General features: G+C 53.3%; 1 protein-coding gene and 1 pseudogene across 1 annotated transcript; one reads left to right on the top strand and one right to left on the bottom strand.

Moving 5' to 3' along the window:
* Positions 1-5,598: 5,598 nt before the first annotated feature.
* LOC119519299 lies at positions 5,599-7,828 on the bottom strand (annotated as a pseudogene).
* Positions 7,829-20,418: 12,590 nt separating this feature from the next.
* Positions 20,419-22,810, top strand: LOC119519450. The gene is made up of 2 exons (XM_037817096.1): positions 20,419-21,125; positions 21,357-22,810. Exons 1-2 carry the CDS (start codon positions 20,429-20,431, stop codon positions 22,073-22,075), a joined length of 1,416 nt encoding a protein of 471 aa, XP_037673024.1. The 5' UTR covers positions 20,419-20,428; the 3' UTR covers positions 22,076-22,810.
* The last annotated feature ends 617 nt before the right edge of the window (positions 22,811-23,427 follow it).

Genomic DNA, 23,427 nt, shown 5'->3' with positions numbered 1-23,427 from the left:
GAATGGGACACAGGAACAGCAATTTTGGAGCCAAGTTTGGTCAAATTGGCTTCTTTTGGATTTTTCCACTTTCTTTTCTTCTGGGCACCACCTGGAGGGTTGTTTTATTTTTCAAATAGCCACAAGCCTGAGACTCAGTGTAAACTAAAAAAGACACACCAATTTTGCCCCTGTTCCCATCAATTTCTAGAAATGCCCTAATGCAATATTTTTGATGGATGTCTCCAAATCTTCTGTAATTTGTAGGGGAAAATGTATTGCATGTGCATATACAAGGGCCAAGGACAGTGGCCCAAAAGGCATTTTCTCTGTTGCTTAAGAACAGGGGTGGTCACTGAAGTATTATGCAAGAAAGTTGCATGAAAGCACACATTTATTTTGCACTGCAAATCTTTCTGTCATGTTAAGAAACAGAGGCTCCTAGCTTAGGAAGGGTAGATTAAAGAGCAGCTATAAAACTCATAGTCTACCTACAAAACACCACTTGTAAAAAAATCTCTATGCTACAAAAAGCTATAAGGAAAAGGGGTGCACAGCACAGATTCTGTCTGTCTAGATGAAAGGTGATCTAACCACAAAAAATTGAGCTCAGTTAAATCTTTACAATTCTACATTCTTCTTGTTGATCTCTCCAATGGCCTTCAAGTCCCACCAATTTATGTTCTAAAACATTGGACTAATACAGTTCTTTCATTCTTGATACATTTAATTTGCCTATTTAGAGGATCAGTGTTTATAGAAGGCAAATGCAAAGTTCAATCTCATCATGGCTGAGGAAACATCTCTGTGCTTTTAAGCTCCATTCCCCCTTGTCAATCAAACTGCTTTATCCATTGGTTCCCAATCTCCATTTTTGTCCAGTTCTATCCTGTGAACATTTCCTCCCAGAAAACATTTTTGGTCCCTTTACTCTTAGAGATGATATAATCAATCTCAAAATCGCAACCAAGCAGAATTTTGTCACCTAGATTTAAAGATCCAGTGCTCAAAATGTAAAAACACAACTTGGCTGATGTGGAAAAATACAACTTCATCCCAAGTATTGATAAGGAACCATAAGAGATTCACAAAGATCAACTGAGAAATTCCCAATCTTTAAGGACTCTTTTTCTTTTCTTTTTTTTAAAGAAATCATCCAGTTAAGCCTTCTTTTGAAAACATTGCCTAAACCTGTCAATTACTTGAATAAGATTATTATTAAAGAAATCAGAAGTGGAAGGGCTTATTTCCAATAGACTTTGAAATCTTTACTCTCTTAAATGGTCCCACTACATTTAATTATGTATTTTTTCTAGGTTTTCCTGAATTTGAGCAAGCTGTCAAGATGTTGACAGCACAACGAGCTGCACAGAATAGGTGGCAAAAATATTTGTTGATGAATTGATTGATGAAGGACTTTGGTAAGAATTCAGTGTAACAGATTGATGAAGGACTTTGGTAAGAATTCAGTGTAACAGATTCTGTAGGCAGTCTGCCCACATCCCCTTGGCATTGTCCATTCTTACGACGTTCTCCTGGATGACTTCCACTTGTAGGCACGTATAACTCAGAGGGCTTTCTTTAAGAACGTGTCAGGTCAGATGAGCCTGGGAGTTAAGGCCTCCCTGAAACAGTCCTCAATCAATGACCAATGGAAACTGGTGGATAAATACCCCAGCTCCCTCATCCCTCAGGTGGACCGACTCTGTGGCTTGTTCTACACTGTCTGCTAGAATCCTCTCGTGGGATGGAATCCCAATTGTCCTCAGCCTTGGTCTGTCCTCCAATCAATTCGTGGGAATTCTTTTCAACTGTGGGAATAAAAAGATATTTTTTAGGGCTTGACCTTGAGAAAGCGAAATGTTAAAAGTTATTAAGTTTGAATCTGACCATAATACCACAAATTTAGAAACTGATAGAGAAATAGCTTTTAAAAAATCCCGCAGTTTTGGAAAATAATAAAATATTACCACATAACCCTTGTGTTAAAAGAGGATCACTAGGGAAATGAGGGAATACATGGAATTGAATGATAATGAACATTACAGTCAAAAGTTGTGAAACAAAGCTAACTGAGTATTAAAGCCAAATTTGTTTTAACTTATGAGAGGAAGTTATAAACAATGAGCTAGACTTCTTTCTAAAAAGTTGCAAAGAGTAGCAACAGAGCTAACCCACAGGGTCAAGAATAAAGAAATTTGAAAGAATGGGGAAAATAGAAATGAAATACAGAAGAAAATAGCTTTACAGAAGATTAACAAAATAAAAAGTGGGTTCTTTCACAGGATTATTAAGAAAAACCTTTGGCAGAACTGGTCAATAAATTAAAGAAAAGAAAATACAAGTAAACAAATGACCTGCAAACTTTTCCTATAAAGACCCAGGTAGTAAGCATTTTAGGCTTTGAGTGCAGTGAGCCCAGTATCTGTTGCAATCAACTCTGGTGACGTAGCAGGAAAGCAGCCAGAGACAATACTGCAGGGAACGGACAGGTCTGTGTTCCAACAAAAAAGTTACTTATGGATACAAATGTGAATTTCATGTAAATTTCACATCAGCAAAATGACATTCTCTTTTTAACCTCCTCCCCCAACCACTTAAAATTGTAACCGCCATTCTCAGCTAGCTGCAAGTTGTGCAAAACCAGGTAGGGGGCTGGATTGGATTCACTCCCAGATGCAACCACAAGGGAGGGGGATCAAGGCCCAGTTGCATCGTCAAGCTCCAAAACCATGGAGCATGCACTACTGCTTTTATGGAAAAGGTGACACACTTGAGGTTATGAGAGCTGGATTCTAGGAGAGGAAACATATTCCTGGAGGGACCCAACCTCTGCTACCCAAGCCCTTCCAGAGACACCAGGTCTTGGCCACTCTCTCTGCTCCCCGCAGCTAGACTGCGCAGCACCGGATGGCCGCCAGGGGCGCCAGAGCGCGCACAGGCGGGTGACTAGCACCTGCCTCTGCAAGGTTCCTGGCGGCCAATCAGCCCCAGCGGGTTCCTGGAGGTGTTGGCAGCGCCCCAGGCCTGACGAGACTTCCTTGTCCTGGGCTTAGCCTGGGGCTAAACTCGGGCCTGGTGCCTTGGCCAAAAGGAACTGAGCACAAACCCTGAGTCATTTTCCAATTGTACGTATTTTTCACTTGATGAAATGTCCTCCAGCTTAGAAATCACTCATGCCAAGCAAGGGGAGCTGGCTCTTGGCTGTCCTGGGGGCTGCTGGTCAGCAGACAGCCCTTCCTTCTGGGAGTTTCTTCTCCTTCTCCGCCCTAAGCGAGTGCATGGACGCGCACACAGGCACTACCACCCCCAAACCTTAGGGCCACATCACCAGCAGGACCAGCCTTAGCCCCATCTCTTTTCTTTAGTAGTTTGCTCTGCTTTCAGGCGAGAGACTTGAACTTGGGCTTGAACCTCTGAGGCAGGCCTGGGGCAGGGATGTGGTAGGAAGACACACTTCCTCAAGTAAAGAAAGGGCAGAATGGAAGTGCCGGCTCCCACCGCTGGCCAGGCCAGGAAGTGGGACTAAGCCAGCAGGGGCTCCCCATCCAAAGGGGTGCTTGGGTTTGGGGGCAGTGCCCTCACTTCTCCCCGGTAGCCCGACTCCCCGTTTGGCCCTGGGAGGCGGAGTGACCTCGGCCTCTTTGGCCCCAGGCGGGATCCTCTTGCTCCGTGCTGAATCTGTAGGGGAGGGGAGGGGACGGCCGCCGCCCATTTGAGGCCCGCCTCAGGAGGAGGGAGAGCAGGGGACGGGCGCGGGGCGGTGCCTCGGCGGGGCGGCCGCGCGGCTTCATCTGCCGCTGGGATCCCGCGGAACCAAGGAGCGGGCGGCTGCGAGGCCAACGGACGCACAGGCTGGAGGGAGCGCGCCGCAGTCCCCACTTGGCCTGGCTCCAAGGAGCACGGGCGGCGAGCGCGGAGGACGCAGCCAGGCTAGAGGCGCGCGGCAGGCGCGGGGGAGCGGCGGCGGCGGCAGGGAGTGGGCTCCGGGCACCGGTCGGGCGCCTGGACACGGCGGGGCGGGGAAGATGACCGCGGGATCCTGCGCGCTCCTGCGGCTCTCGCTCTCCGGCTCGCTCCGGGTAAATTGCCGTCCCCCGCGCCGGCCTCTTGGAGTCGGGGCCATCGAGGGGCCGGCCCCGGAGCCTGCGGGGCGCGAATACACTTTGCGGGATTCTTCTGAACTTCCCAGGCTGTGCCAGTAACCCCGCCGCGCGCTCCGTGGCACCCATACCGGCACTCGAGTTCCTCGAAGCCGTCTGCGGTCGGCAGGAGTGGGAAGGCGCCGGGGCGGCGTGGAGCGGCGGAGCGGGGCGAGAGTGTGGACGGGTGGCCGGGGTACGGTCACGAGTCCTGGCTACAGCGGGACCCGCCGAGCATCTCTCACAGCCTGGTGCCCGCGGCAGCTACCCCGAGCTCCTCTCGCAGGCGCCGGGATAGGCTGCCCGCTGGCGGAGCCGGCGCGCCCTCCATTGCCCGGGAGCCGCGCGCCTCCGGAGTTATTAGCGCGCCACCCGGGCTCAGGGCTGAGGGCTAGAGGATCCTTGCTGGGGCCGGCCGGTGTACAGGGGGCTATCAGTTCCGGCCGGTCTGCGAAGTCTGGGCGCGCGGGTTTGGAAGAGGCCTTGGGCGGGGAGGCGAGTTCTGCTCTGGCAACCGAGTGAAGGCTGCGGGCTGCTCTCCGAGTTCCCTGCGCTCTTTCCCCTGTGGCGGGCTGGCTTCCCAGTTTCACAGGCAACTGCCTCTCCCTGCAGCCCTGAAGCCCCAGAGCTTCCCTGTAGCTTGTTTCCGGCAGCCGGGGAGGGTCCCTTTCGCCCATCCCCATCCTCCTCTGTCCTCTAGGTGCCATCTAGACGTCAGTCCTCATCGGGCAGGAAAGCTGAGCAAGTGTCCTAGGACAGGACGATGCCCACCCTTTCTGTCCTGGATGGGCTGGAGGTGGGGGCAAAGGAAGAGGGGGAGAAGGAGCTGGGCCCCTCCCCCACCCCCTCGGTGTACCGCAGCTTCCTCGCAGCCACCCTCAGAGCTGGTTGCTTTGCCCAGTTCTTGGTTGATCCTCAGGACTCCTCTTTATTGGTTTCTCCCTCCTCTCCTCACTTCTGGGGTGAGCCTGCCCAGAGGATACTTCAGGAGGCGGCTTATTCTCCTCCGCTAAAGCACAGAGCATGGGGCCCACAGGGAAAATGGCTTTGCAAAGGGCAGGCCTGGACTCTGCCTGCCCCCAGCTCCTGGCCCCACTTGGAGTCCCCTCTCGCTTCAGGGGCTTCCCTGGCTGACACTGGACTCTTGCTCTGCCCTATGAATCCCACAGGGCCCCCAAACTTGCTGTCAGCTTGCCCTGCACTCCCTGTGGCACGTCCTCCCAGTTGCTTGGGAGAGAGGCTTCCAGTCCCCACCAGTGCTCCAGTAAATCCCCAGAGGCCAGAGAGGCAGGGACAGGCCAGCCCAGCCTGGAGGAGACAGGTCATCGGCATTTCTGTGGCAGCGGAGACCTTGCCCACAACAGATCCTCCATAAAACATCACATTAGATTTCTTTGGATTGCCTTTTTTTATTTTTGCAAGAAAAAAAAATTATTTTCCTTTGAAATAAAATGTACAACCAAAAGAGCTCAGGGCGTGGGGCAGTAAGCAGGATTGGAGGGGGGACAGCATTTTGGGGTAGGACTCCTGTGCTTCTCATCCCTCCACCCCATGCCTTTGCAAAGGGAGACATTTCAGAAGGAAAGGGAAATACATGCTGTGCTGGGTGCTTTTTCTGGAGCATATTATCCCTTGGGTACAGCAAGTAACATCAGAACCAGCAGATCGGCAGAGCCCTTGGAAATCATAGCCCACTCCGAACCCCTAATGTTCACATGGGCACACGGACTCAAAAAGAATATGCCTGAGGGCACATACCAGATCAAAGACGTGAAGTTAGGACTAGGAACATCTGGGCCACCTCAGCACTGGACTCAGTGTTGGGTGAATGAGCCCATGTAGTGAAAAGGTTTTCTGCTGGCAGCCCCTGCTCAGTGGTCCCTGCCCTCAGCCTAAGAGGTGGCTCTGTAAGGACCAAGAAACCCGCGGTGGTTATGAACCTCAGGAGTATTTTTTTGCACCAGATTGGGGTTCTCTCCTGCCAACCCAGTTTCTTGGGGCCTCTCAGGCAGGGGCGATGCTCTTGAAGGCCCCTGTAGCCATGTGGGAGGTGGGGAAAGAAGCCAGCAGGGCTGGGGAAAGCCTCGTCCTAGGCCTTTCCACTCATCGCCTCCTCCCCGACTTCAGTGGGGCCCAGAGAGGACACGGTGGGGAAGGCCAGGGTGTCACCTTGTTTCTTGTTTCTGGGCAGGGCGCCACCTCCTCCCCAGCAGGAGAGAAGGTTCAGAATCGCTTTTCCTTAGGCCGGGAGGTAATGAGCAGCTTCTTGCTCCCAAAATCCCACCAGGCTGCCGTGTGGAGCGCGACGTTGGTCATGACGACGGTGCACTCCAGGATGGCCAAGATGGCGTTCACTCCAGCTTCACAGTACATGTTGTGCCGAAAGTAGACAGCCAGCGCCGTGAGGAAGGAGACGAAGTTGACGATGAAGAGCCTCTGTTTCCAGCTGTAGGACTTGCGATCTGTGAGCTTCTGGGTCAGTCTCCAGAGAATGCAGGTGAGGAGCACGTGACTGAGGGATGTGAGGTCCTCGGAGGGGGAGACGTAGGTGAGCACTAGCAGCACAAGGTTCTCCACGACCTTGAGGCTGAAGTTGAGGCGGGAAAGTGGGCGGCAGCCAGGGCACGGGCATGGGCAGCTGAGGGAGTGGCTGCAGTAGGCAAAGGCCACCAAGAAGCGGGGCGCCGAGTGCAGGCCGATGCAGAAGCGCCACTCGTAGCACTGGGCACCTCCCCGCCGATGGCTGAGCTCACTGACGGCAGGCGATTGGGCACCTTTCAGTTTCGTTCCATCACCTCTTTCTTGGCCGGCGCAGGGTTTTCTTACAGGCTTCTGTGGGTCTTGATGCTCAGGACGGGGTGCGGCTAGCAAGCTTTTGTGAACATGCTCCAAATTGCTTGTCTTTAGAATGGAAGAAGGACAGTTGGAAAGGGTGCTGTGAGAATTAGGCAGAGTAGGAGTGTGTGTTCCTAGGATGCTCTGGATCCCCAAAGAAGTCCTCTCCCAGGCGGAGGTCCCGTGCCATCCTGGAGCCTTCCTTCTGTAAACAGCACACTGGTTTCAGAGGCTGGAGGGCTTGCTTCCTTCTGGGGTCAGTGTGTCCTGGCCGGCTGCCAATCCTTGGTTCCTTTGCTTTTCTGTCACGTGGAGATGTCTTCCCCTTTGGTTCCTTTTCTGGAATGTTTTTGCTTGAACCTCTCTGCTTTCTGTTCGTAGGCCCGTACAGGGGATCTTCGGTCCAGACAGAACTGTAAGGCTGGGTTCTCAGGAGTTTACACGGCATTAATCTCCAAAAATATTCTGGAAGGAGAAAAGCTACTCAAAGATAGGGACAGGGGTGTGACAGGTGGAAGAGAATTAAAACCATGCTCTTGATTGGGGAGAACTTTTAGATTGAAAAGACAAGTTTTGGTTGCTCTTAGATCTGTGCTGTCAGCAAAACTATGGTTGTGAGTTCAGCAGTGACGTGAAAGGCATTTGAATCACAGGGTGTGATTAAGAGTCCCTGCCATTTTTGAGTGAGGTGAATCATTTCCTTGGCAGCAAATTAGGATTTGGATGTAATGTCACTCAAACAATGCACAGAGAGACTTTCTTACCAAGTATTTTTATGTATGAGATTCTGTATTTTTAAATTATCTCAGCTCCAAAATGCATGATAAAGCAGACGATGTTTTTGGAAACATGGTAAATAAGCCCACAGCCATGACGTTAACAAACGTGGCATTCATTTTCATTACTGCCCCATTGACAACACAGAAACACACATGCAGGAGGGAATGACCAATTAGCTCCTATATTTTCCTTACACCAGAAAGAATCAGAGTAAGATTAAAAAATTAAAAGTATAAAAGAACAGCCAAATCATTCCCCCCCATCCTACCTTATTTTTCATTTAGTTTTTGTCCCCATTTTTATACTCATCTATCCATATGCTGGATAAAGGGAGTGCAATTCACAAGGTTTTCACAATCACTCCATCACCCCTTATAAGCTACATTGGTATACAATCATCTTCAAGAGGCTACTGGGCTGGAGTTTGGTAGTTTCAGGTATTTACTTCTAGCTATTGCAATACATTAAATCCTAAAAAGAGTTATCTATACAGTGTGTAACAATGTCCACCAGAGTGACCTGCTGACTCCTTTGAAATCTCTCAGCCACTGAAACTATTTCATTTCATTTTGAATCCCCCTTTTCATCAAGAAGATGTTCTCAATCCCATGCTGCTGGGTCCAGATTCATTCCTGGGAGTCATATCCTGTGTTGCCAGGGAGATTTACACCCCTGGGAGTCAGGTTCCAAGTAGTGGGGAGGACAGTGAGTTCACCTGCCAAGAGAGAGGGCCACATCTTAGTAACATGTTGGTATTCAGGGGGAGATTCTTAAGCAGAATTACAAGAAGGGGCTGTGGCCCGGATCAGAACCCATATATGTGAGGTATAGACTGGTGGAAGCTGGGGCCCATCTTGAAAGCCATATACCTGTGGGCCCCAGATCAGAGCCCATTAGACTACAGTGTAGATGGGTGGATGCTGATGCCCGGCTTTGAGCCCATATGCCCACAGTGTAGAAAGTTGAAGGCCTGGGGCCAGCTTTGTGTCTAAATACCGGTGGTGTAGACAGAGGTTGGAGCCCAGTTTCAGCTATGGGGTATATATGTGGAGACTGGGGACTGGCTCAGAGCCCAAATGCCCACAGTGTCTATGATTGGAGGCTGGGTCCCAAGTTGGATCCAGTATAGCTGTGGGGTAACAGGTGAGACAACAGCCCTTCTCGGAGCCCATATCCAGACACTTAGATGGGTGGAGGCTAGGGCCCAGCTTGCAGCCCATATACCTGAGGGGTAGATGAGTAGAGGTTTGGGCCCAACTCAGAACCCGTATCCTCAGAGTGTAGACAGGTCGAGACTGGGGCTTGTCTCGGAGCTCATGTCCCCAGAGTGTAGACAGTTGGAGGCTGGGGCATGGCTTGGATCCCATATAACTCTGGAGTGGACAGGAGTAGCCTGGAGATCCACTTAGTGCACATTTACCTCTGGGGGAGATGAGTGGGGGCTTGGGCAGAGCTCAGAGCCCATCTGCCCACAGTGTATTCAGGTGGAGGTGTGGGACCCAGCTTGGGGCCTATGAACCTGTGGGGTCCACAGGTAGAGGCTGTGGCCTGGCTCAGAGCCAAAAATATCTGTTATAGACAGGTGAAAGCCTGGGGACAGATTTGGAGCCCATATATCTGGGGGTAACTGGGTGGAGGCTGGGGTTGTGCTCAGAGCCAAGATACCTGTGGGGTAGATGGGTGGAAGATGGGGCATTGCTCAGAGCCCAAATACCCACAAACAAGAGGGGAGAAGGTTGGGGCCAAGCTTGTGTCCATGTACCTATGGGGTAGACAGGTGGAGGTGATGGCCCGCCTCAGACCCCATATCCCCACAGTGTAAGCGGTTGGAGGCTAGGGCCCAGCTCAGAGCACATACCCCCACAGTGCAGGCTTGGGGCCCAGCTCGGAGTCTGTATAACTGTGGTATAGACAGGTGGAGGCTTGGGCCCAACTCGGATCCCATATAGCTGTGTGGTAGATTGGTGGAGGTTTGGCTCCAACTCAGAGCTTATGTCCACACAGTGTAGACAGATGTAGGGTTGGGCCCATTTTGGAGCACATTTATCCAGGTGTAAGCAGGTGGACACTGTGGCTGAGCCTTGAACCCATGTTCCTGTGGGGTAGATAGGTGAAGGCTGTGGCCTGGGTCGGTGCTCATTTCCATTGAATGCAGACAAGGGGAAGTGTGGGGCTGTGCTTGCAACCCATATACCTTGTGTGTAGATAGCTGAAGGCTGGGGCCCAACTAAGAGCCCAAATCCCCACAGTGTAGACAGGCAGAAAATGGGGCCCAGCTTGGAGCCTATATACTATGGGTATATGGGTGGATGTTGGAGCCTGGCTCCAAGCCCCAATCCCTACCGTGTAGACGGGGGTAGGACAGATCCCAGCTTGAAGCCCATATTACTACAGTATAGACTGGTAGAGGCTGGGGCCTGGCAGGATGCCCATATACCCGCAAGGTAGTTGGGTGAAGGTTGGGACCCAGCTTGGAGCCCATATACTGGTGGTATAGACAGTTGGATGCTGGGATCCAGCTTGGAGCCCATATTACCTGTGGGGTAGACAGGCGGAGGCAGGGGCCTGGCTCGGATCCCATACCCTGAAAGTCATTATGGGTGGAGGCTGGAACTCCGCTTGGAGCCCATATCCCCACAGTGTAGATTGGTGTAGGCTGGGAAAAGCTTGGAGCCCGTATAACTGTGGTGTCCAGAGGTCGAGGCTGGGGCTTGGCTCGGGGCCCAAATAACTGTGGTGTAGACCAGTGGAGGCTGAGACCCAGCAGGAGCCCATAAACCTGCGGAGTAGGTGGCTGAAGACTGGGCAAGGTTCAGAACCCATATTCCCACAGTGTAGATGGGTGCAGGCTGGGGCTTGGCTAAGAGCCCATATCCTCACAGTGTAGCTTGGTGGAGACATGTAACCCATATATGTGTGGTGTAGACATTTAGAGGCTGGGGCCCAGCTTGGAGCTATATAACTGTGGTGTTGACAGGTGGAGGCTGAAGCCTGCATTGGAAACCATATACCTGTGGGGTAGACAAGTGAAGGCTGATGCCAAACTTGGACCCAAAATTTCTGCAATGTAGACCAGGGTTGGCTGAGTCCTAGCTTGTGGTCCAGATACAACTGGGTAGACAGGTGGAGGCTAGGGTCCAACTCGGAGCCTATATCCCCATAGTGTAGACAGTGGGAGGACTGGGCCTGGCTCGGAGCACAGATTCAAACAAGGTAGACGGGTGTTGGCTCTGCCCAGCTTGAAGCCCATATAACTCTGGGGTAGAAGGGTGGTGACTGGGCCTGACTTGGAGCTCATATTTCCCCATATAGAAAGGTGGAGACTGGGGCCCACATTGGAACCCATATACCTGTGGGTAAGACAGGTGGAGGCTAGGGCTTGCTCAGAGCCCATATCTCCACAGTGTTTGTGGGTTTAGGCTGTGACTCGGCTCAGAGCCCATATTCCGACTGTGTAGACATGTGTACGCTGGGGCGTGTCTTGGAACCCTTAAACCTGTGGGCTTGACATGGGGAGTGTGGGTCCTGGCTCAGAACCCATACATCTCCGGTGTAGATTGGTTGAGGCTGGGGCCTGGTTAGGATCCCATATTCCTGCATTGTGGACGGGTGGAGGCTGGGGCCTGGCTGAGAATGTGTATAACTTTGGTGTAGACAGATGGAGGCGAGGACCCAGCTTGGGGCTCATGATTCTCTCAACTTAGACGGGATTAGGCTGGGTCCAGCTTGTAGCCCATATCCATCTTGGGTAGACAGGTGGAGGCTAGGGTCCGTCTCAGTGCCCATATGCCCATAGTGTAGATGGTGGAAGATTGGGCTTGGCTCAGAGTTCAAATTCACACAAGGTAGATGGGTATTGGCTGGGCCCAGCTTAGAGCTCATATAAGTCGGGGGGAAGACAGGGGAAGTCAGGGGTCTGGCTGGAAGCCCATATCCCAACAGTGTGGACATGTGTAGGCTGGGTCCCAGCTTGGAGCGCGTATACCTGTGGTGTAGACAGGTGGAAGCTGCGGTCCAGCTTGGAGCCCATATACTTATGGTGTTAATGGGTAGAGCCTGGGGCCTGGCTTGACTTCCAAACAGCTGGTTTTGACAGCCATAGGCATGGGGCCCGTATAACTATGGGGCAGAGGGATGGAGGCTGGGGCCTGCCAAGTAGCCCATATCCCCTCAGTATAGATGGGTGGAGGCTTGGAACCCAACTTGGAACCCATATGCCTGTGGTATAGACAGGTGGAGCCTTGGGTGTAGCTCAGAATCAGAACAACTGTTTGGACGATTGTAGGCATGGGGCCCAGCTTGGAGCCCATAGAACTGTGGTGTAGACTGGTGGAAGCTGGAGCCCAGCATCAGTCCATATAGCTCTGGGGTTGACAGGTGGAGGCTGGAGCCTGGCTCAATGCCCAAATAACTGTGTTTTAGACAGGATGAGTTGTCGGGCCCAGCATGGAGACCATATTTCCATAGTGAAGAAGGGTGTAGGCTGGGTACAGCTTGTAGCTGCTATCTCCACAGCGTAGACGGGTGTGGCTGGTGCCTGTCTCAGAGCCCATATCCACACAGTGTAGACAGGTGGAGGTTTCAGGTGAAGCTTGGAACGCAAATAGCTGTGGTGTAGACGGATGCATGCTGAGGCCCAGCTTGGAGCCCATATATATACCTGTGGGGTAGATGGCTGGAGGCCGGGGCACAGCTCAGAGCCCATATTCCCACAATGTAGATGGTTGCAGGCTGGATCCTTGCTCGAGTCCGTATCCCCACTGTGAAGACGTGTGGAGGATCTGGCCCGGCTTTGAGTGCATATTCCCACAGAGTAGACGTGGAGGCATGGCTCGCCGCTTGGAACTCATATATCTGGGGTGTAGAGAGACGGAGGCTATGTCCTGCCTTGGAGCCCATATAGTCACAGTGTAGACAGCTAGAGACTAGGGCTCAACTTGGAGCCCATATCATATGACTGTTGGATAGAAAGTTGAGGCTGGGGTCCAGTTCTTGCTCATATTTCTGCACTGAAGATGGTTTGAGGCTGGTGCCCACCTTGTAACTCATATACCCATGGGGCTAACAGGTGAAGGCTAGAGAGCAGCTAAGAACTTATATCCCCAGAGTGCAGATGGGGGAAGGTGTGGGGCCTGGCTTGGAGCCCATATATGTATGGTGTAGACAGGTAGAAGCTAGGGCTAAGCTTGGGGCCCAGATGACTATGGTGTAGACAGGTGGAGGCTGGGAACCAGCTCTGAGCCAATATCCCAAGCATGTAGATAGTGGAGGCATGGGCCCTTCCTGGAGCCATACACCTGTGGTGTAGACAGGTGGAGGCTGGGCCCTGCACCGAGCCCATATCCATCTAGTTTAGCCTTGTTTTGGCATGGGGCTGAGCTTGGAGCCCATATAAATGTGGTGTAGATGAGAGGAGGCTGGGGCCTCGATTGGAGCCCATAACCCCACAGTGTAGACAGGTAGAGGCTTCGGCCCACGATCGAGCCCAGCTAACTGTGTGGTAGACAGGAGGAGGCTGTGCCCAGGAACAAGCCCATGTCCCCACAGTGTAGACGGGTGTAGGTTGAGCCCAGCTTGGAGCCCATATCCCCATAGTGTACTTGATTGGAGGTGTGGGGCCCACCTTGGACAAGCCCATATACCTGTGGTGTAGACTGGTGGAAGTTAGGGCCTGGCTCAGAGCTCAAATGTCTGGTGTAGACAGGTATATGCTGGGTACCAGCTGGGAGTCCACATCCCCACAGTGTAGCCTGGTTGTGGCACGGGCTCTGAGCTGGGTCCCAGCCTGCACCTGCCTATACTGTGGGAATATGGGCTCTGAGCTGCACCCCAGGCTTCAACCTGTTTAAAACACAGATACCTGGGCACTGAACCAGGCAGCCTCCATCTGTCTAGACCAGAGGTATATGAATACAAGCTCAGCCTCAGTCTACACCCGTCCTCATCGTGGGAATGTGGGCTCCATTTCTGGCCCCAGCCTCTACTTGTCTACCCCATAGGTATACGGTCTTCAAGCTGGACCTCATGCTCCATGCGTCTACACTGTATGGATATGGGCTCTGAGCCAGGTCAAAGCTTCCACCCATCTCCACTGTGGGAATATGGGCCCCAAGCTTGGCCCTACCCTCCACCTATCTACCCCGAGGTATATGGGCTCTAAGTGGAACCCCAGGGTCCTCTTGTCTACACTACTGGTATATGGGCTCCATGCCAGGTACTGGCCTCCACCCATCTACTCCGTGGTGATATGGGCTCTGAGATTATCCCAAGCATCCGCACATCTACCCCACAGGTATATGGGCTCCTAGTTGGGCCCCACACCTCCACCTGTCTATACAACATTTATTTGTGCCCCAAGGCGGGCTCCAGCCTTGACCTGTCTACACCCATATATAAAAGTTCCAAACCAGGCCCAACCTCCATCTCTCTACCCCTTAGGTATATGTGCTGCAGGCCAGACCCCAGCCTAAAACAATCTACAGTGTAGGCATAGGGAATCCAAACTGGGTCTGTTCTCCACCTGTCTACACCAGACTTATCTGGGCTCCAAGCTGGGCCCCACATGACCACCTGTCTACACCACAGTTATTTGGGCTCTGAGCCAGGCTGTAGCCTCAACCTGTCAACACCACAGCTGTATGGGCTCTGAAACAATCCCCAGCCTCCACCTATTAATCCATCATTCTATGGGTCCCAAGCTGGGCCCCAGCCTCAACACATCTACACTGTGGGAATATCGGCTCTGAGTCGGGCCCCAGCATCCACCAGCGTACCCTACAGGTATGTGTACGCCAAGCTGGGTCCCCCATCACCTGTGTACCCCACATTAATTTGGGCTCCTAGCCAGACCTAACCTCCACCTGTGTACTCCACAGGTATATGGGCACTGAGCTAGGCCACAAGTTTCCACCCATCTTCATTGTGGGGATATGGACTCCAAGCTGGGCATCATGCCTTCTCTGTCTATACCACAGTTATTTGGGCTCTGAGCCAGACCCCAGCCTCTACCTGTCAACACCACAGGTATATGGGCTCCAAGCTGGACCCAAGCCTCCATGTGTCTACACCGTAGGTATATGGGCTCCAAGCACTGCTTCATGCCTCCCCCCATCTACACTTTGGGTATATGTGCTCCAAGTTAGTCCACAGCCTTCACCTGCCTATATTAAGGTAATATGGGCTCCAATCCACACTCTAGCCTCCACCTCTATACCCCACAAGTCTATGGGCTCCAAGCTGGACCCCAACCTCCATACATCTACACTGTGGGTATATGTGCTCCGACACAGGCCCTTGCCTCCATCTCTCTACCCAACAAGTATATGGGCTCCACCCCAGGATCCACCTGTCTTCACTGTGGGGCAATGGGCCGCGAGCCTCCATCTGTCTCCACTATAGGTATGTGGGCTCCAAGCTGGGCTTCAGCCTCCACCTGTCTACCACACAGGAATACTGTTTCTGAGTCAGACCCCAGCCTCCACCTATCCACCCCACAGATGTATGGGCACCAAGATGGGCCCCAGCCTCCACCTGTGTGCACAATAGGTATATGAGCTCCAAGCTGCACCTTAGCCTACACACATCTACACAGTTGGGATATGGGCTCCGAGTCGAGTCACAGCCTACGGCCATAAACACTGTGGGGATATGTGCCCCAAGCTGGGACCCAGGCTACACCTGTCTACACCACAGGAAGTTGGGCTACAGGCTTGGCCCTAAGCCTCATTCCATCTACACTGTAGGGATATGGACTCTGATCCAGGTTCCATCCTCCACTTGTGTACACCACATTTATATGGCTCCAAGCTGGGCCTCGTGCTACACTGGGAGGATGTGGGCTCCGAACCGGTCCCTAGCCTGAACCCGTCCACAGCGTGGGAATATGGGCTCTGAGCTGGGCCCTGGCCTCCAGCCATCTACCCACAGGTATATAGGCTCCAGACTGGGCTCCAAGTCTTCACCATTCTACACTGTGGGGATATGAGCTCCAAGCTGGGCCCCAGCCTATAGCAATCTGTGCTGTGGTGATGTGGGCTCTGAGCTGGGCCATAACCTCCACCAATCTACCCCACAGTTATATGGACTCCAAGCCTGGCCCCAGCATCCACCTGTCTTCATTGAGGAAACTGGGCCCCGAGCTGTCTACCCCAGAGGTGTGTGGGCACCAAGCTGGGCTTCAACCTCCATCTGTGAATCCTACAGGTATATGGGCTCGAAGCTGGTCCCTACCTCTACTTGTCTATACCACAGGTATATGTGCCCTAAGTGGAACCCAAGGCTCTTCCTGTCTGCTCCATAGGTCCATGGGCTCCGAGCCCGGCTCTAGGCTCCACCTGTCTACACTGAGGGTATATGTGCTCTAAGCTGGCTCCAGCCTCCACATGTCTACCCCACAGGTTCATGGGCTCCAAACTGGGCCCCAGCCTCAAACAATCTATGAAGTGGTCCTAGGGGCTCTGCACCGGGCCTCCCTTCCACCTGTCTGCACCTTAGTTATATGGGCCCCAACCTTGGCCCTAGCCTTCTATGTCTACATTGCGGGACCATGGTCTCCAACCTGGGCCCCAACCTCCACCTGTCTGCACAATAGATATATGAGCTCAAAGCTGGGTCCCAGTGTATATACCCATCTACACTGTGGGGATATAGACTCTGTGCCAGGCCCAAGCCTCTACCCATCAACCCCACAAATGTCTGTACTCCAAGCTGGGCCCCATGCTTCCTGCTGTCTACACAACAGTTATTTGGGCTCTGAGCCCGTCCCCAGCCTCCACATGTCTATACCATAGGTATATGAGGTCCAAAACAGGTCCCACACCATCACTGGTCTACACTGTGGGGATAGGGACTCTGAGCCACAGCCTAGACTCCACATCTCTACCGCACATGTATATGGGCCCAATGCTGGATCCTATCCTGCACTGGTCTTCAGTGCATGAAATGGGCTCCAAGCTGAAATCCAGACTATACCTGTCTACACCACAGGTATATGAGCTTGAAGATGGGCCCCAGCCAATGCCTGTCTACACTTTTGGGCTGTGTTCTCCGAGCCAGGTCCCAGCCCCCACCCATCATCACTACATGTATTTGGGCCACAAGCTGGTCCCCAGCCTCCACAGGTATGTGGGCTCTGAGCCTTCATCTGTCTACACCACAGGTATATGGGTTCCGAGCAGTGTCCCATTCTCTACCGGCTACATTGTGGGAATATGGGCTCCATGCCAGCCCCAGCCTCCACCCATCTATACTCTGGTAATAAGGACTCTGATCTGGACCCCAGCCTCTACCTGTCTACCCCACAGATACATGGACTCCAAGCTGGACCCCAAACTCCACCTGTCCACACCACAGGTTTATGGTTTCTGAGCTTGGCCCAGCCTCCACCATCTACACTGTGTGAATATGGGCACCCTGCTGTTCCCCAGCCTCCACCAGTCTACACTGTGGTGATATGGGCTTTAAGCTGTGCCCCGTTTTCCACCAGTCTACACAGTGGGGATTTGGACTCTGAATCGTGCCCCAGTCTCACCTGTCTATACTCAAGTTATATGAGCATGATGTGAAGCCCCATGCCACCATCCTGTCAACATTGTGTGGATAAGGGCACTGAGCCAGGCCCCAGCCTTCACCTTTATAGGCCACAGGTACATGGGTTGAAAGCTGATCGACAGTGTCCACATGTCTAGACTACATTTATATGGGCAATGAGCCCACCCCATTTCCCCATCCATCTACATTGTTTGGATAGGGGCTCCAAACTGTGCCCAGCCTCCACCTGTCTACCGTGTGAGCTTATGGGATCCGAGCCAGGCTCCAGCCTCTACCTGTCTATACTGTAGTTATGTGGGCTCTGAGCTGGGCACCTGGTTCCACCTCTCTGTCCCAGAGGGATAAGGGCTCCAATCTGGGTCTCAGGCTCCAACTGTCTACCCCACATGTAAATGGGTTCCCAGCTGGCCCCCATGCCTCCACCCATCTACAAAGTCTGAATTAGGATCGGAGCTGGGCCCGAGATTGAACCATCTCCACTGTGGGAATATAAGCTCTGAGCTGGACCCTGGTCTCAAGCCATCTACTGCACATGTATATGGGCTCCAATTTGAGCCCAGCTTCTACCTGTCTACACTGTGGGGGAGTGGATCCAAGCCTGGCCCCAGCCTCCACTTCTTTGTGCTCCAAGCTGGATCCCGGCCTCCCTCTCTCTACCCCACAGTTATGCAGGCTACAGCACGGTCCCCAGCCTCCACCTGTCTAAGCACAGGTACAAGGGCTCCAAGACGAGTTTCCCACATGGCCAGTGCAGCCCAGGGTGCTGTGCTCTCAGAGTCCTTTCCAGCCTGCAGCATGGCCTGGGGCCTCTCCCCTGCTGAACGACTCTGTTGCCTTATGTGCCCTCTTTTGGGGTGACTCTGATGTGTCTCCACATTTCTACCAGAGCCCAAAACTCCAGCAAAAATCAAACAGCAGAGGACACGTGGGCTGCACATGTCTACTCCTGGCACCCTCTGTGGCATGGTCCCATGGTGATCAGGAAACCCCCATGGGGAGGGTGGTGTGTGCTGGGGAGTCGGCTGCACCCTTTGCAGAGGCCATGTTCCATTCTGTCCCTGGCAGCCACACGTGGGCCTGTCCTCTTCTTTGATGGCGAGGAGACCACAGGACAGCAGGCAGGGCCAGGGTGAAACCCCAGCCTCTGTCTCGGGCAGGAGCAGCAGCTGGGCTGTGGGTTTCAGGGTGGGGCCTGCTGCCCACTTGGAGGATGGGCAGGGAGCCTGTGCCAGCCCCTGTGCCCACATCTGCAAAGGCCTAGTTTAGTCTTGTTTTTCACCTTCTAAAGGTGTGTGTGTGGGTGTGATTGAGTGTAGTGTACACTGCTTAATGCCCCCACACACAGCCCCCAATGTTTAGGAGTACCCCCACTTGTGGACATGGGTGAGACAGTCTTGAAGCCCAGGGGGCCATTGTGAGCATCACCTGGATCAGGGAAGCTTCTGGCCATTGAGTTTTGCTGGACAGAAGCTGCCTCGTTGCAGGAAACAGAAGGAAAAGCAGAGATTCAGGTGATTCTTCAGAGCTGAGCGCGGGAGGTAAAGGGGTTCCCCTGCTCTGTGCAGTCCTGTGGCCATGACTGGGTGGCCATGGAGCTCTTGACATGTGGCACCTCCCAAATGAGGTGTGCGGAGAGTGTAAAACGTGTGTGGGGTTTCCAAGAGATAGTGTGAAAAAAACGAAACTAGAATGACATGGATGGGGAGAAACTCTGCCCTGAGTGGTCAGACCCAGGCTTTATCGGGGTGGCATCTGCTGACATGGAATGTCTCAGCCCCACAGGAGCAGAGTCATATAAGGTGGGGGGCAGGGACGTGCTTGAGCACCAGCCTGTGCTGCTGCCATGCTCAGGAGCGGGGCCTAGGGAACCCAGAGAAAGCCAGGGGGGCCGTGTGCCCCTCATGAGGAAGGGCAGGCAGGAATCTGACGAGCACACACAGGCATCACTCCGGGGGTGATGAGGACAAAGAGGAGGAAGCCATGGGTGAGGGTCCCAGTGCTGTGGCCAGGGAGGTGACGACAGAGACACGAATGACAGCAGGACTGGCCAGGGGGTGGGAACACCCAGTTCCCACAACTGGAAACATGTCCCAGTGGCTGAAGAGGAGGGACCTTGGCAGGTGTGAGGGGGTGAGGAGCCCCTTCCTGGGAGCCCAGCGGCTCATCAGGGGGAGAGGCCAGCAGAGCTTTCCCTGGAACAGCAGTGATGGGGCTGCTGCTCCCTGTCAGACCTTCTGCGGAAACCTTGCAGAGCTCCTCTGCTAAGGGTTCAGTCACATGATCACCCCAAGGGGTCAGGGAGCCGGGGAGGCCTTGCTCCATTAGACATGACCTGCTGACCCCAGTGAACTGCTGTTAGGGGCAAGCACTGAGACCCGGAGCCGCTTTCACACCCCCGAAGTGCTCCCGGCCTAGCCCAGGAGGGGCGAGGGGGACTGGCCCAGACATGCATTTCTTGAGCTCAAGGCCCTCCTGGTGTGGGAGCCTCCCCTGCACCCACCTCTCCCTGGGGTCTCCCCTCCCCTGCGCTGGGGTCTCCCCTCCCCTGAAGTTCTCAGTCCACAGACCCAGTGTCAGAGCCCAAAGCTCCACCAGCAAAGGGAGTGGCTGCAGCACTGGCAGGTGAGGGGTGTGCACGTTCCCCTGGGGACCCAGACCCACCTGCAGTGAGTTGGTCACGGCTTTGGGCCGGGGCAGGACTCTGGGCTAAACCGCACCATGTTCCTGGAAGTCGCCCTCACTGCCCCATCCCAGAGTCCTCCGGGTCCCTGAAGAAACGTGGTGGCAGCTCCCCAGGCTGCCCACAGTTAGTTCAGGGAAGGCCGAGTGCTGGTCACCACCCCCGACCCAATGGCCACATCCAGGACAGACTGAGGGAGGTGGGGGCTGCACGGAGGGAGGACGGTCGTGGGGAAGGTCCCCTGGGCAGGGAGTCAGCAGGGCACGACTAGGGGGCCGGTGGGGATGGAGGGCGGTGACGTCATGGGGGAGGGGAAGGTGACCTCACGGGGAGGGAAGGCGGTGATGTCACAAGAAGCAAGCTGAGTCCTGCCAGCTGATTGGTGGGTGGGTTTGGGGGCGGGGCCTGGATACCAGGCAGTTGCCAAGCACTGAGGCTGAGCAGAAGGCCTGAGTGAGCCGAGATGGCGCCGCTGCTGCTGCTGCTGCTCCTTCTGGCCGACCTGCTCAGGTCAGGTGAGGGGTCCTCCCTCACACACACATCCCGTACCAGGAACCCCGTCCAAACAATGGGGTCTCCCTGGATTGCATCCCGCGTCACTTCCTGTTGTGGGCCAGGGAATCCCTGGACCTGCACTCGACACCCGACATTCCCCCTCCTGCCTGGGGAAACCCGGTTCCTACCATCCACCGCTGAGTCCTCGATGATCCACCGACATCTGTGGACCCACAATCGAGGTCCCTGGGGAGACCAACCACCTGCACAACCCCTGACCCAACCGCCCGGCTTCCAGCCCCCGTGGATCCACCAGCAGTGCTGGGACAACACACACCGGTCCTCGGAAGACAGCCTGTGTGCACCACGGCTATCAATACTGTGCACTCTCAAGACGCCAATACATCGGCAGCTGCAGACCAACAATCGGCGAGGCTTGGACCACACACTCCCTGTGGAACCAATGTGTCAACCACACAACTTCAAGCCGCCACCGATCATCCTGAAGACATGGACTGACGATCAGTGTCCTTTGGGTGACTTTCACTGTGCTCAGGTTTTCTCACAATTTAACACCTTTCATCCACCACCAATCCACCGGCAGCCTCGCACCCGCACACGTCAACGCTTGGACGCCCTCCCACCTGAAGAACCTCTGGTCCAAGCCTCCATCCCCACCATGTCTGAGGACCCTGTGTCCAAACCGGCCATCGTCAAGACCCCGCAGATCAAGTGGCAGCTGTCAACCTGCATTTCACTCCCAGTGGGCAATCTCCTGCCTCTGGACCCCTTGACCCAGGTTTCTGCCTTCCAGTCCCTGATAATCCACCATCAGGCACGGATCTCCACTCGATGCCCCTTTTACCCCTTCCTGTGGTCAGAACCCCTGGCCCAACCCTCCATCACTGAGCCCCAACAGATCCACCAGCAGCCGTTGTTCCAGACCCAATTCCCCTTGGACCCCCTCCTCCTTCCAGATCCCCTGTCCCAAGAGTCCTTTGAGCCCGCAGAGACCCACTGGCAGCCAGAGACCTGTGATCGATACCACATGGAACTCCTCCCACCTCTGGAACCCTCATCACAATCCTCCATCTTCCTGCCACTGCTGCTCCAATGGAAAAAGGATACCCAGATTTCTGGGGACACCTGCCTGCTGAAGAACCCAGGACAAGGTGACCTAGTTAATATTGATGGTTTAGGGACCAGGTTTGAGGCACTGGCAGAAGCCAGAAGTGTTCACAGTGCAGTTCTGCCTCTGAGTCACCCCGCACAGGGGATGGCATTCCCATGGCCAGAAGACCTTGGCCTGGGGACTGAGTCCAAGCTGCTGTCCTTGCCCTGGACCTTCTGCGGAGCCCTTTTGTTCATCGGCGTTCTCTTGCTGAAAGCATGGAAAGGATGGCGAGGTCATGAATATCAGGTGGACCTGGAGTTGCGAGAGATCTGCAAAACCAGAAAGCTTGTAGGAAAGTCATTGTTGGACTGTGAGGAAGCACTTGATCACCTGGAGTTGAACGCTAGGGTAACCATGAGCGTTATTGCCAATCTGTTGGAGGAAGTCTCTGAGTTAAATGATGCACTCAGAGTGTGGGAGCTGGAACACTTAAGGATTTAAACGTCTCCCTCACTCAGCCTGAACATCCTCAAGCCCTGGGATTCCTCTGGAACTTGTTCCCAATTCTTACCACCTGCTAATGGGCTGAAGGAGAACTGCACCTCGAGGATGTTGTTTAAATCCTGTCCTTCCTGGGTCACCAAGCTGAGAAGGGAAATTGGCAGCAACCATTTGTTTTCTTGCTCACACACTCTGCATCTTTCAGCTCAGAGACCTCCTTCCAAAGATTGCCAGTAACACTCATGGTTCCTTTAGAATTTGTCTTTTTGTTTTCAAGTGCTTCCTCACAGTTAAAAATGACTGACGTACAAGCTTTCTGGTTTGGGAGAACTCTTGCAACTCCAAGTCCATCTGCTTTTCATGAACTCACAATCCTTTACACTCTGAAGAAGACAACTGGGTCAGAGTATGGACTCTGCTCTGAGAGCTCTGGGTATTCTTCAGGCCTCAAAACTGAGCCATAGACCATCAATGCCCCTTGTCCAGTATCAGCACCCTCAACCTTCATGGCCAAATCCAAATCTGGCCCTTCCATTGGAAGTTGCATTCCAGCCTGAGCTAGTGGTTTGGATTTATCATTTGTGGGTAGAAGAGAAAAGACCCATGGGGGAAGATTAAATTGTGTTATAACCATCTCTATGTTGTGACCACCATGAGAAGGATCATCATCAGGACCTTGAAAAACAAGCCTGAATGAGGGGGGAACCTGAAGATAACAAGAAGATGCTGCCCAAACAGCTTTCTCTCTTCTATTTTTTTTTTTTTTTTTTTTTTTTTCCTTTCTGCTTTCTTCTGGCTTCTGGCCATTTACTTGTCTGCTTGAGTTTATAAAAGCTGAAATAAATCTTCTCACTCTGAACTGGTCTTTGAAAGCTTTTTTTTCCCTCCACTTCCTTGTTGATGGATCTTCAATAAACCCACGTTCTCACCAAAGCAGAGACTTGTTTCTCTGTTTCATGTGGGATCAGGTGGGCCTAACTATTTAGAACCATGTTTTCTAATGGTAACAGTGTTAATTATGTTTTTAGGTTTCAACCACATCACTCTGGCAAGTACAGCTCTGGGAGGTATGTTCTTTGTACAGTTGATTTAGTGCAGCATCGTTGGTCCTCTGGGAACAGGTCAGTGGACTTCGGGGATCCATGGGACTGTCTCATGCGCCCTCCGGTACCAGGCAACAGAGCCTGTCTGGAGGCAGTGCCCACTGAAGGGCCAAAGTGACTGAGTCTTTCCTGGCAGGCAGAGCAAAGGTGTCTGTAGTAAAGGGTGTTTTCAGGAACAGCACGTTCCCATCTGCTCCTGGAGCATGTCCATGTGATGTGGGTGACGCGTTTATAGTTCTAGGGGCCACA

Source organism: Choloepus didactylus, chromosome 23, assembly GCF_015220235.1.
Source record: "Choloepus didactylus isolate mChoDid1 chromosome 23, mChoDid1.pri, whole genome shotgun sequence".
NCBI classification, from domain to species: Eukaryota; Metazoa; Chordata; class Mammalia; order Pilosa; family Megalonychidae; genus Choloepus; species Choloepus didactylus.
Note: the sequence above shows the minus strand (reverse complement) of the source record. Positions and strands in the feature narration are given on the sequence as shown.

Excerpts from the sequence above, each read along its gene's own strand:
- LOC119519450 (XM_037817096.1), top strand. The coding sequence starts at position 20,429 with ATGGCGCCGCTGCTGCTGCTGCTGCTCCTTCTGGCCGACCTGCTCAGG. Across the intron at positions 21,126-21,356 it reads TGAAGAACCTCTGGTCCAAG|CCTCCATCACTGAGCCCCAA; the intron begins CCTCCATCCCCA and ends CCCTGGCCCAAC.